Source organism: Corvus hawaiiensis, chromosome 8 (assembly GCF_020740725.1).
Source record: "Corvus hawaiiensis isolate bCorHaw1 chromosome 8, bCorHaw1.pri.cur, whole genome shotgun sequence".
NCBI lineage: Eukaryota > Metazoa > Chordata > Aves > Passeriformes > Corvidae > Corvus > Corvus hawaiiensis.
The window spans coordinates 1,131,565-1,143,792 of NC_063220.1; the positions used below are offsets into that span (position 1 = coordinate 1,131,565).

The 12,228-nt window shown below is 55.2% G+C and overlaps 1 protein-coding gene across 1 annotated transcript in view; it reads left to right on the forward strand.

The window, feature by feature from the left end:
- The first annotated feature begins 5,467 nt into the window (after positions 1 to 5,467).
- The window catches only part of TCERG1L (transcription elongation regulator 1 like), a 51,314-nt gene continuing 44,553 nt past the window's right edge, over positions 5,468 to 12,228 (forward strand). The window contains exons 1-3 of the mRNA XM_048311547.1: positions 5,468 to 5,755; positions 7,363 to 7,509; positions 8,371 to 8,551. Of these exons, the coding sequence (XP_048167504.1) occupies positions 5,483 to 5,755; positions 7,363 to 7,509; positions 8,371 to 8,551 (601 nt within the window). The 5' untranslated portion in view covers positions 5,468 to 5,482. The remainder of the gene's footprint in view (positions 5,756 to 7,362; positions 7,510 to 8,370; positions 8,552 to 12,228) is intronic.

A 12,228-nucleotide genomic window follows, 5' to 3' on the forward strand; every position in this document is an offset into this window, starting at 1 on the left:
CTGCGGGAACAGAGCAGAGCCCATTTCAGCTGAGTGGCTGTGCAGCCATTCCGGGGGTTTAGTGCCGGGGAAATGAAATGGGAAGGGTTCCAGATGGAATAATTAGTTCTTGGTACCTTTTTTTGTAACTTGACACTGCTCTTCCCACATTTGGTTCCTGCAGTGGTTCTGGAGGAAGTGTGGTGTGTGATTTGGGGCCCTGAATCCAGAGTAATGGTGATGTTACTTAAGAGCAATAATCTGGGAAGGGAAATAATTAGGAAACAAAAGTGTATTAAAGTTACTGCAAAGAGGATAAAGCCCATAAAACTGTAATTGCTCGGCTGATAAAGTGAAGTTTAAAATTTGCAATCAGCTTTGACATAATCGCGTTAATGTGGGGAGGTAAAAACACCTAATTAAGGAGCCAAAGCCATGTGTTCTACCTTGGGATAATGGATGAACTGCAGAGGTGGGGATGATTCCCCCCCGCTGTGTGAGGCACAAGTGCCCATGAATCCCCTCCCTGCACTCATGGATTTAACTCCTGAGGCTGGGTCTGGGATCCTGGGGCAGCTCTGGGCCCCTCCTGCCAGGAGAGCCCTGGAGGGGCTGGAGCGTGTCCAGGGCAGGGAAGGGAGCTGGGAAGGGGCTGGAGCCCCAGGAGCGGCTGAGGGAGCTGGGAAAGGGGCTGAGCCTGGAGCAAAGGAGGCTCAGGGGGGACCTTGTGGCTCTGCACAAGTCCCTGACAGGAGGGGGCAGCCGGGGGGGTCGGGCTCTGCTGGCAGGGAACAGGGACAGGAGGAGAGGGAACGGCCTCAGGCTGGGCCAGGGCAGGCTCAGGGTGGATACTGGGGAAATTTTCTATCCAAAAAGGGCTGTCCAGGCCTGGCACAGCTGCCCAGGGAGGTCTGGAGTGCCCATCCCTGGAGGTGCCCAAGGAATTCCTGGAGGTGGCACTCAGTGCTCTGGGCTGGGGACAAGGTGGGGATGGGGCACAGCCTGGACTCAGTGATCCTGGAGGGCTTTTCCAGCCTCAGGGATTCTGGAATTGTGATGACATGACCATGGCTCAAGGAGCAGCAGTCCCTGTCCATACTGGAAACAGCAGGATGTCTGGGGCTTCTCACACAAATATTCTGCTGAAATTCATGAAAGAGTTAATTTCCAGATGAGTTATTTGGAGTGAACTCATTGATCTGACTCCACTGAGAAGCTGCAATGCTCAGAATTTCTTCCTTAGCTCCCTGAGGTTCCTGGAATGCTTATGAGATGAGTGGTGGTGCAGAGGACCAGTTCTCCAGGCTTCAGGGATGGCTGGAGAATGTAAATGAGGGAAGCATCCCTGGAAACACCCGGGGCTGTAGCAGCTGCAAACCGTCTTTTCCTCTTGATGCCACACTTGTGTCTTGCTGTTTTGGAGGGCTGAAAGGTGCAAGTCTGACTCTGAGAACGCTATGTTTCTGCAGTGTCTCCTTGGAGATCATCTCACAGAGTCCTCCAGACAGTCTGCTGGCTCTGGAAAGATGGGAGGGAATGAGGAAATTTGTCTCTTTCTGCTGTGGGCAGCAGTGCCTGCCAGGAGTGTCTCCCATGGAAAGGAGAAGTGTTGGCCCCAGGGAAGCCCTGGGGGCCCTTCTGGAGCACTGGACCAGCCCGAGGGCAGCAGATCCATGGAATCAGGGAACCCCAGACTGGTTTGGGTGGGAAAGGACCTCAAAGCCCATCCATCCTGCCATGGGCACGACACCTCCCACTGTCCCAGGCTGCTCCCAGCCCCAATGTCCAGCCTGGCCTTGGGCACTGCCAGGGATCCAGGGGCAGCCCCAGCTGCTCTGGGCACCCTGTGCCAGGGTCACTGGCATCAACAATGCCCGTGTTTGAGGGAGGCACCCACCTCCCTGGCGTCTCCTCCCTGAGGGCATCCCTGGGTGTGCTTTGTGAATTCCAGGCGGGAATTCAGGGTGGGTTTAGCCATCTCTGGCTGTAGAGAGGAGCTGAGTTGCTGCATCTACCGACTGCTCAGCTCCCACTTGAGCATGGAAACTTTTCTGGAGTCTTTTAAGTGGATGCCCAGATCCAAGAGAGCTGTGTGTGCTCTCAGGAGCGCTCTGGTACAAAGGGGGGCAGAGGCAGATATCTTTATCCTGGTTTTCTTTGATCCTTCTGCTGCTGTGGAGTGGCACTGGGACTGCCTCCCCAGAAGGGTTAAATCCCTGGACTGGAGGCGTGTTCCAAGGAGCTGTTACAAAGCAAACCCTCCCTGGACTGACTGTGCTCTTTATTCTCCAATTCACAAAGAGAATGTTTCCAGCCTCTCCGTCTCTCTCTCATGCACACACAAAAGATGTCTTTTCTTTTTTTTGTATTTCTTTTGGTTTGAATGTTTTCTGTTTCTTCTCACAGCTACCTGAAGTGATCTTCCTGTATGCAAACCCTGCCGAGCCTCACCCTGCGTCTGGACTGGTTTTAAAGAAGAAAAATGTCTTTGACTTCTGCATCCAACAGGATTAGAAGAAATTCAGGGTCTGAGTGAATGAATTTAGATGTTGCCCAGAGCAGCTGGGGCTGCCCCTGGATCCCTGGCAGTGTCCAAGGCCAGGCTGGACATTGGGGCTGGGAGCAGCCTGGGACAGTGGGAGGTGTCCCTGCCCATGGCAGGGGTGGCACTGGGTGGGCTTTAGGGTCCTTTCAAACCCCAACCAATCTGGGGTCCTGTATTTGCCTGTGCCTTCTTGTTCTGCCTTCAGCTGGCCAGGAACTGAAGGGCAGTGATCCCTCGATTGTTTTTCCTTCCTAAACTACCAGAGGTTGAAGTTTTGGTATCAATAACTCCAACTTTGGATAAAACCAGCTTGTGAATATTGTATAAATACCAGAAAACAAATTGATTGAAGTCCAATAGAATGGAAACAGATATTTTACAGAAGGAATTTTACAGGGGGAATGCTGCTCCATCCTTTTCTCCACCCAGTTTGCCAGAGGTCACCTCCTGCCAGAGAGGGGGGAGAGGCTCCCGAGGAGCCCAAGGCAATTCCCACCGTCCCAGAGACTGAAAAAGGGCTCCTGGGGAGGCTGAAGTCCTGCATCACACAGGTATTCCTGCGGTGATTTTTATTGCACTGAAGCTACTCTTCATTTACCTCCTCTTTTTTTTGGTATCTGTTAATGGGGTTGTAACAGGGCTCGTGCAAATCAATGGATTTCAGCAAAAATCACATCAAAGACCGGGTATTTCACATGCCAGGAGCCAAAACAAGGGGTCATTTGATGTCAATCTTTGATTTGATGTGTTTGCCTGGGGCTCTGCTCAGTGGAGGCTTGACTTGTGCTCCGAGGAGCAGCGGGAGCTGCTGCACCACCCACCACGGACACCCTCAGCAGCCACGGATCCCACGGGAACCCCGGTGCTGGCACCTCCAGGCACCTTCAGAGGCTCAAACGTCCCTGGCCACAGGTGCACCTGCACTCAAGGTGTTCCACGGGATGCCTTTGGAATGCGGGGTGGGATCTGGGCTGTTTGTGCCACCGCCCCAAATGACATGGATCCCTGGGGACGGCTGCTGATCTACAGCAGCCCTTCCTTGAAACAGTTCAGTGCACCAACATCAGCAAGTTTGGTCATTACCCGAGACTGTCTCACCGCACAACCGCGGCATGAGGAAAAGTGGTTAAGAGTGTCCTCAGGGAGAGAAATCTACAATGCAGATATGAACAAAAAGGATGTCTCTTTGGAGTGCTCAGACCCATTTTTTAGACTTAAAAATGAAGGTGGTGGGTCTAAACCTTTTATTTCAGTGCTAAATTGGCTTTTTGGCTGCCTAAAGTGCTCTTTGCAGTATTCAAGGGCCAAGGTGTGCACCGGAGGTGACGCTGATGAACTCTCTCAGGTGCCTTTTCCCCCCATTGCGTTCAAACCCAGCTCCTCAAGCACCAGTGCATTTCACAGGAAGCAGCCCTTTTTCTGTTTGTTGGTTTTTTGCTGTTGATTTTGTCATTGTGTTTCTGTTCCTCTGCTCAGTCCCAATTACCAGGATGTGGTTTTGAGTTGTACAAACAGCCACACACTAAAACATTTAGCAGTGATCCTCTGCTCATCAGATTTCTGTCGCTTTGTGCTTTACTCCAGTCTCCATTTCCCAGTGTCTCTCAGGGTAATTAGAAGCACTGTATTTCCCTGATCTCGTGCTTAGCCAGAGATCATCATCATTTGATTCCAAAACTTCTTAGGTATTACCTTTACTGAGGTATTACCTTTACTGAGGTTGTCTGCTGCCATGGGAGATCCAACTCCTCTGCAACGATTTTAAACCATGAAGCTGAAACATTTGTGAGTTCTGTGAACTCAGGCTCAGCCCATTTTGCTGTTATTCATCCCTTTAATTTTTTGCTGGAGCTGCTGGAAGCTGTGATGCCGTCAGCAGAGGCTTGCTCATCTCCTTCATTTCACAGTAGAGAGGAGACGGCAGCAGAAACAAACCCACAGGTCGTAAGGGAACATTGCTGGCCCTGGGGCGCTCAGCCCGGAATCACCTGGGCTGGGCTGGGCTGGGCTGGGCTGGGCTGGACTGGACAAGACAGGACAAGGGAGGTGCTCAGGCAGCAGCAGCAGCACCAGGCTCCTCTCCTCTGGTCTGCCAGGAAATTCCCAGGATCCCGGACTGGTTTAGGTTAGAAAGGACCCCAAAGCCCACCCCGTGCCAGCCCTGCCATGGGCAGGGACACCTCCCACTGTCCCAGGCTGCTCCCAGCCCCAATGTCCAGCCTGGCCTTGGGCACTGCCAGGGATCCAGGGGCAGCCCCAGCTGCTCTGGGCACCCTGTGCCCCTGCTCACAGGGAAGAATTTCCTCCCACTATCCCACCTAACCCTGCCCTCTGGCAGCTTAAATCCATGTCATTTTCATTGACGGCAGAAGGGTCTCGGCTGAGGGGGCAGCCGTGGGATACCCGACCCTGCTGCTACTCTGACTCCGTGGCACTCGCACGGCCTGGGAAAGGGGGAGATTGGGGGGGTCGGGAAGGTTTGGGGGCTGCGGCTTCTGGGGACGGCGAGGAGGTTGGGGAGCTTTGGGGGTCGGAGGTGTTGAGGGGGTTGGGTGGTCCGGGGGATTTTAGGGGTGAGGGGGGCTCCGGAAGGTTGGGGGTGTCGGGGGTGTCGGCAGTGCCGGCGCACCCCAGCCGTCTCTGCCATCCCCACGCGTCCCCCGCGGGCAGGGGCTGCCTCCCGCACCTGCGGCCGCGGGGGATGACGCCGAAAATCCCACTCGTTCCTCCGCCGACCCCCGGCAGCGGCGGCGCTCCCGCCGGAGCCTGCCCCGGGGCCGGGGCTCCGTCCCTCCGCCCGTCCCTCCCCCATCCCTCCCCTCCCCGGGGCGGCCCCGCCGCGCCCCCGCCCCGCTCCCCCCGCGCCGGGCGGAGCCTGCCCGCGGTGCCGCGGGCTCGGAGTTGCGCCGGGCGGCGGAGGCGAGCGGAGCGCGGCGCTCCTGGCCCGGGCCATGCAGGATGCTCCCGGCCGCCGCCCCGCGCCCGCCGCCGCTGCTGTGGCCGCCGCCCGCCGAGCCCCCCGCTCCCCCCTGGGCCTGGGTGCTGCCCGCGGCCGCGGGGCTGCTCCGGGTGGGCGCTGCCGCCGCCGGGGCCCCCCCTCCGCCGCCGCCGCCGCTGCTGCTGCTGCCGCCCCCCGCGCTGGTGCGGCCCGGGCCGGGCTGGCGCGGCCCCGCCGAGCCCCCGCTGCTGCCGCTGCTGCCCGCGGCCGCGGAGCCGCTCCTGCACGGCCAGGTAAGGGCGGAGCCGCCGTGCGGGGACACAACTTTCCCGGAGCCGCCGGCCCCGGCACCGAGACCCCTGCCCGCGGCGAGGACGCGCCGGGCGGGATGGGGGCGGCGGCGGGACAGACCCCGCGGGGCAGGGGGGGGCTCCCCGGGCGCTGCATTCTCCCTTTCCGAGCTCTGCATCCTCCCCTTCCCCGGGCGCTGCATCCCCCTTTTCCCGGGCTCTGCATGTCCCCTTCCTGGGTTCTACATCCCCCTTCCCCGGGCGCTGCATCCCCCTTTTCCCGGGCTCTGCATGTCCCCTTCCTGGGTTCTACATCCCCCCCTTCCCCGGGCGCTGCATCCCCCCCTTCCCCGGGCGCTGCATTCCCCTTTTCCCGGGTTCTGCATCTCCCTTCCCCGGGCTGTGCACCCCCCCCCCTTCCCAAGCTCTGCATCTCCCCTTCCCCAGGTTTTACACCCCCTTCCCTGGGCTCTGCATTCTCCCTTCCCCGGGCTCTGCATCTCCTTCCCGATGCTCTGCGCCCCGCGGGCTCGCTCGCCGGTCACGGCCCCGCGCGTGTTGGAGCGCGGCACTTCCAGCGGCTCTGGAAACGTGCGGCGAGGATTTCTCCGGGAGGAGAGGAGCTGCCAGAGGGGCTGGGGGTCCGTTCGGTGCGGCCGGGGGTCCCTCCGGCGGGGCTTGGCTCCTTGCTGGCTGCAGGATGCGCTTTCCGCAGAGGCAGCCGGAACGGGAGGGATGCTCCGGGCGCGCTCCGGCAGCCGGGGCAGCATCGCCGCTGTGCGCTCTGTGAATATTTATAAAGACGAAAGTTTTGAGCCGTGTCACTGGAACCAACGTGTCGCGCCAGTGCTTTCCCTGATGAATATTTCAATTATTAATTGCTGCCATGAGGCTGCTCGCAGTAGCGGAGCCTGCAGCCGCGTGTTCGTCCCGTCACAGCGGAGGGGTCGGAGCTGTGCGCGCAGTTTTGCCTCGGCTTCACGTTTTTTGGTAGACAGAAGTAAAAATAAACGCGAGCTGTGAGCGCTGTGGTGTCCGCTCGATTCGGTGTGATGATTTCCAGCCTTTTCGAGCTCGAGCGTCTCTTGTGGTTCGGGAGAAAACAGTCGGTGCTGCTCTAATGAAACGGGAACATCAATTATTCCCCAGCGGGAGACCACTCGACGAACCTGCAGAGGTGGTTTTGCTGTGGGAACCCACTTGCCAGGCGAATTTAAGTTGAGAAAAAAAAACATTTCTGCCGTTCCCTTTGGTTCTCCAGACGCGTTTTAAGGCACTTTCCGGTGCTGTTTTGGGTTCGGTGTGAGGTTCGGTGTGAGGTTCAGTGTGAGCAGAGGAAGCCCCGCTTGCCTGGCAGCTGCAGCCATTGCCGGTGCTGCCCTGCTCCAGGTTTTGGGTTCGTGGCTTCCCGAACCGCTCTGTGCCGCCAGTGCCGCTCGCTGCTCACCCTGCGATGCCCAAAGAAACACAAACCCTTGAGCTGAAGGGACATTCCTGACATTCTCCGTGCTCATCCGTCACGGATTAGGAAATCATGGAAAGCATCGGTTACTCAGAGTAAAATCCTTTTGTTAACTCCTCCTCCTATGGTTTTTTTTTTCCCTCCGAAGTGGCTATTTGGAGCTCACTCCCCGGTCGTAGGATTTTCCCCTTCTTCCAGCGTGGAGTTTGTTCCGGTTTTGCCGCCCGTGTACACAGCCACGGTGCCGCCTCACGCCGGGAAGAGCTGGATTGATAAAAGGCTGCCCAACTGCAAAGTAAGTGCGGTCCTGGCGTGCTGAAGGGTTTTTAAGGCTGGAGCATATGAAGTACCTAAGCTGAAGAGTGTTGTGGGCTCAGTGAACTGGGGAGGGCTGTGAGAGGTCGGTGTTTGTCAGGAAAACCCTGCGGGGGAGGAATGTTGGAAGGGGCAGGTGATGGAGCAGCAGTTACAGCCTCACTATTCCCGAGTTTTAATGAGACTAAAATGTCTTTAGTATTTATTCCTTTGAGTAGAATGTCTTCATTTTCCTACAAGACATGGTTATGGGGGTTTTCCATCTCCCCTTTCTCCCTGGTTTTCCCACTGTTTGTCCCTAAGGGGTGCCACAGTCCAGTGCTGGCAGAGCGGTGTCACCGTGGGCGCTGCCACACCCCCGGTGCTAGGGTGTCCCTCGGGGGGTCCCGTGTCCCCATCCCACCTCCGTTCCCCACATCTGCCCATTTGCCAGCTGTGTGCTGAACACCTGGTTTTGTGCCTTTGTCCCCTGCTGCACCTCAGCTGTTTTGTGCCTTTGTCCTGCCCTGTCCCTCATCCCCATGTCCCGGTTGGGGACGTGATCCTGGTGCCGACGGGGTCGCTCAGAGCGGCTGTGTCAGGACAACGCTGCCCTCAGTGATTCCTTGCCTCCTGTGCTGCTGCAGCAGCTGATGAGTCATGTCAAAGCCAATTAATTTTTAAGTGGTCGCTTCAATTCAGCCTCGGCAGGGAGGGAGCAGAAACCCCCCTGGTCTGGGAAGTTTGTCCCCAGCAGAGGCACTGCCTGCTGTAACATTGAGTTAAAGACACTTCATTCTCACTTGTATTTCTGAATTTTGGATCTCAAACTGTAACATTTTTCTTTCTTTCTGTTGGACAGATCTACTTGAACAATGCCTTTGCCCTGGATTCGGCCTGGATCCAACCTGAGGAGTCCAGGCTGTTCCAGGGCGCTGAGAAGCCTCTGCTGCTGAGCAATCAAGTAGCCATGGCTGTAGCCAGGCCAGCTGCTGCCTCCAGGCCACTGCCCACGCTCGTCTTGGCCCCTCAGCTGATCCCAGGTCAGGATATAAGTGCATCAAAAATAATTAAGTATCTGCCTGTTTCTTGATGTTTTTCCCTTAATGCGTCCCCCAGAGAGGCAAAGCTGCTCTCTAAAGTGAAGGTTTGCTTCCATTCAGCTGAAAATCTCTTGCTTGAGCAGACCCTTGATGGCCAGGTGCAGTTCATCCTCTGAATGACTCCGAGAGAAGGAAAAGGCCGTGTGCAATTATGGCAGGTTCTGCCAGGCTGTTCTGTAGCTGCTTGGTGACCTCTGCAAGGAGGGGACCAACCACTCCCCATCTACTGAGTTTATTTTTCAAACAAGAAATCGCTGACAGCCTGAAAGATCCTGTGATTCTGTGGCACAGCCCATGTAGGATTCTGCTGTCTGCTCATTTTAAGAGTTTGGTGGGGTCTGTGCAGACAGCCAGCAGGAGAGCAGAGCAGTGGATCCGTCATCTCATTACAGCTCAGTCATTTGTGAAATAAATTCCATTAATCTGCGTGACTTAACAGAAGAACTAAAAGCTATAAATACAAATATGAACTGTGTAAATATTCTGTGATGCTTTAGGTAACCAAGATTTATACCTGGAAAAGAACATTTACCCTTGGCCAAGAGCAGACCATGCATTCCAGTCGGGTTGGAGCTCTGTTTTGTTGCTGCAGGAGTAAATTAAAATAGCAGTTGTTCTATACAGAAGATTGAGGAGTAAAGCACCACTGATGCTTCGGCCCCTAAATACACTCTTAAAGTGGGAATTAGAATTACTGCTTGCTGCCAGTTGTTCCTGCCCTCCTCAGAGCGTAGGTGCTGTCCCTGGGGTTGAGAGCAGAGGGGTTGAGGCTCCCTTTCCATGGCCTTTCCCCAAAGTAGTTTGTATTTCAGAGCTGTGCAGCACTCAGGACCTTGTGTTTGCCATCAGTGCTGAGGTTTGGAGTGTGCTGGAATAGATCCTGGCTCCTGGGCTCGTTAGCCAGCCTGATTAATTAGCAGGGAATGCCCTGGAACGTGTTGGCCCATTCAGTCTGGGTCCATGTTTTGGTGTTTTAGCAGAGCTATGGCTCAGCTGTCCTCTCCTGCTGCCAGGACTGCCTGGGGCTCAGCTGGAGGAGGCACTGCTGTGACAGGGGAGACCCTGTCATTAATCCATTTCTATTTATTAGAGTATTTATTGGTATTTATTACCCATAAAAGCAGCTGTGTGCCCGGGCTGCCTGGGGAGTCACCGAGCTGTGCTCCCAGGCAGGAGGAGCAGGGGCTGTAAGGATGGGTGTGCTGGTGAGGGAGGGGGTCTGGGCAGGGGACCCACAGCCCCTCCTGTTTCTGCATGTCTAAAAAAGTCAGTATTTTAAAATATTTCTATATTTTAAATGTGCACAAGCATATTTTATCACGTGCAAAGTGTCAGATGTAAGGCAAGAGCATTCCTGGGAGTGGCTCAGGGACAGTGCCAGGCAGAACAGGGACACTGCCAGCCTGGTGCCACGTCTGTGGGCTGCAGGGAGCACCGGGAGGGGAAGGGTTTCATGCCTGTGCCCATGGCTGTTTGCTCAGTAGCCCTGCAGCTGGATCCTGCTCTTCCCCCAGCAGCAGGTTCAGTGCTGGCTTCCACCTCTGAGGTGGGAGAAGGGCAGGGAGAAGCACAAATCCCCCCAGCCATCTCTGTAAATAATGGAATCACAGAGTCATGGAATCCCAGTCTGGGTTGGGTGGGAAGGGACCCCAAAGCCCTCCCAGTGCCAGCCCTGCCATGGCAGGGACACCTCCCACTGTCCCAGGCTGCTCCCAGCCCCAATGTCCAGCCTGGCCTTGGGCACTGCCAGGGATCCAGGGGCAGCCCCAGCTGCTCTGGGCACCCTGTGCCAGGGCCAGTCAAGAATTCCTTCCCATCCCTCTTGAGATCTCCTCTCTGGTTGCTGTGGTTGGTGCCAGTCCAACATCCCAGGCTGTCAGGGGCCTCCAGAGCTCGTGAGGGACAAGTGGCCATTCCTGCAGGGTGGCCCGGTCCTTGCCCTGCAGCCACAACCAGGAGCTGCTTCTCCAGGTGTTATGGCAGCACTGGAGGTATTTCCTATGGAATCCTTGCACTTAATGTGAAGAGTAATAAAAATTGCTCGGTTAAGTGGGATAAAAGGGAAGTTAATCAGGTTTCTGTGCAGGATTCATTTCGGGAGCCGCTCCTACGGCGGCTCTGCCTTCCCCAGTTATCAGTAATGATATAATTGTTTTCTCAATGGAGCTGCAGCACTCCTCAGATAAAGGAGTGAGCACGGAGGCTGGCGAAGGGTAATGCGCATAATTTAACAGCTGCAGCTCCAGCTACTCCAAGGTGTTATTTACTGTGAGAAGCAGCAGTTATTATTCTCTCACAAACTGCAAAACGTGAATTTATGTACTCTGTGTTGAGTGTTTCTGAGGAGAAGGGTGGCCTTTTCCCTGGCAATGATAGCCTGGTTTATGTGTGCAGGGGGAGGCGCTTTGGGGAGGAAGGCAGCATTTAGATGTTTCTGCAGAGAGAGGACTGTAAGAAAGGATTCAGATTGCTGTGATTGGTATTTCTGTAAAGAAAGGATTCAGATTTCTGTCTCCTGCATGGCGCTCTCGGCTGTGTGGGTCAGGACTGGCCAGGTGTGTCCCTGTGCCCCCCGTGTGTCCTGCACATCCCTGTGAGCTCAGGGCTGCTGGATGGGGTGAGGGAGCACTGGCAGGACCCCTCGGTGGCACCCATCAGGTGAAAGCAGGAGCCCTGTGGTACAGGACACTCGGTGCTTTCACTGTCCCTGATGTCATTCGGAGGTGTGCTGGTGCAGTTTGGCACTCCTGGCTCTCAGGAGCATCACCACCAGTGCTCCCTTGCCAAGGGGGTGTTCCTGTGCGTGTGTTTGGGAAGGGTTTCACAGAACCATGGAATGGTTTGGGTTGGAATGCACCTTAAAGCTCATCTGGTTCCTTGTCTGTCCTGCTTGGAGACAAGGATGTCGTGTGGGACGTTTGGATCCTTCTCATTAATGTCTTTTCTTTCCCTTAATGCCAGTACCCTTTACAGAACCACGCCAGTGTTTCTTGCAGCCAGTAGCAGCACTGCCTTTGATATGCAGATACACATCCAAACACAGAAAAAAACCAGTTTGCTCGGTGATTCCAGTTTGGTAATTCCAGTTTGTTAATTCCAGTTTACAGATCTCTGAATTAAATAGGGCTGCTCTGTGTTAGATTGGGGTTCTATTTTCTCATGAAATAAGTGACCCAGGACCTCTGACCTCCTGTATTTCCTAAGCCCAGCTCAGTGTTTGAAGCACATCTGCATTTACAAGCACTCAGGTTTTGGCTTCCCAAATCGGATTATCTTGTAGTTAAGTGCGTGTGCTGCTCCCTGTTTGGGGACCAAGAATGGCACAGCAGGACCCCATTCATGTCCCTGCAAAGCCATCAAACCTCTCTTTGTTTGTGGAGCATTCAAGCACAGCCGAGCTGAGCACTTTATTAGGTCTGGGAATGCTTGGCTTTAATCACAGCCTTCACAAAGTTTTTTGTTTTGCTTATTAAGTTTATGGGTTTTTGGTGCTTTTCCTGTTATCTCTCCAAATCAAGAGAAACTTTGAGTGACGGTTGTTTTCCCACTTAAATGACAGAAATAAACCCACGAGCAATGTCTTTATGGGCTGGGCTGGTGGTTCTGACCTTTCCTTA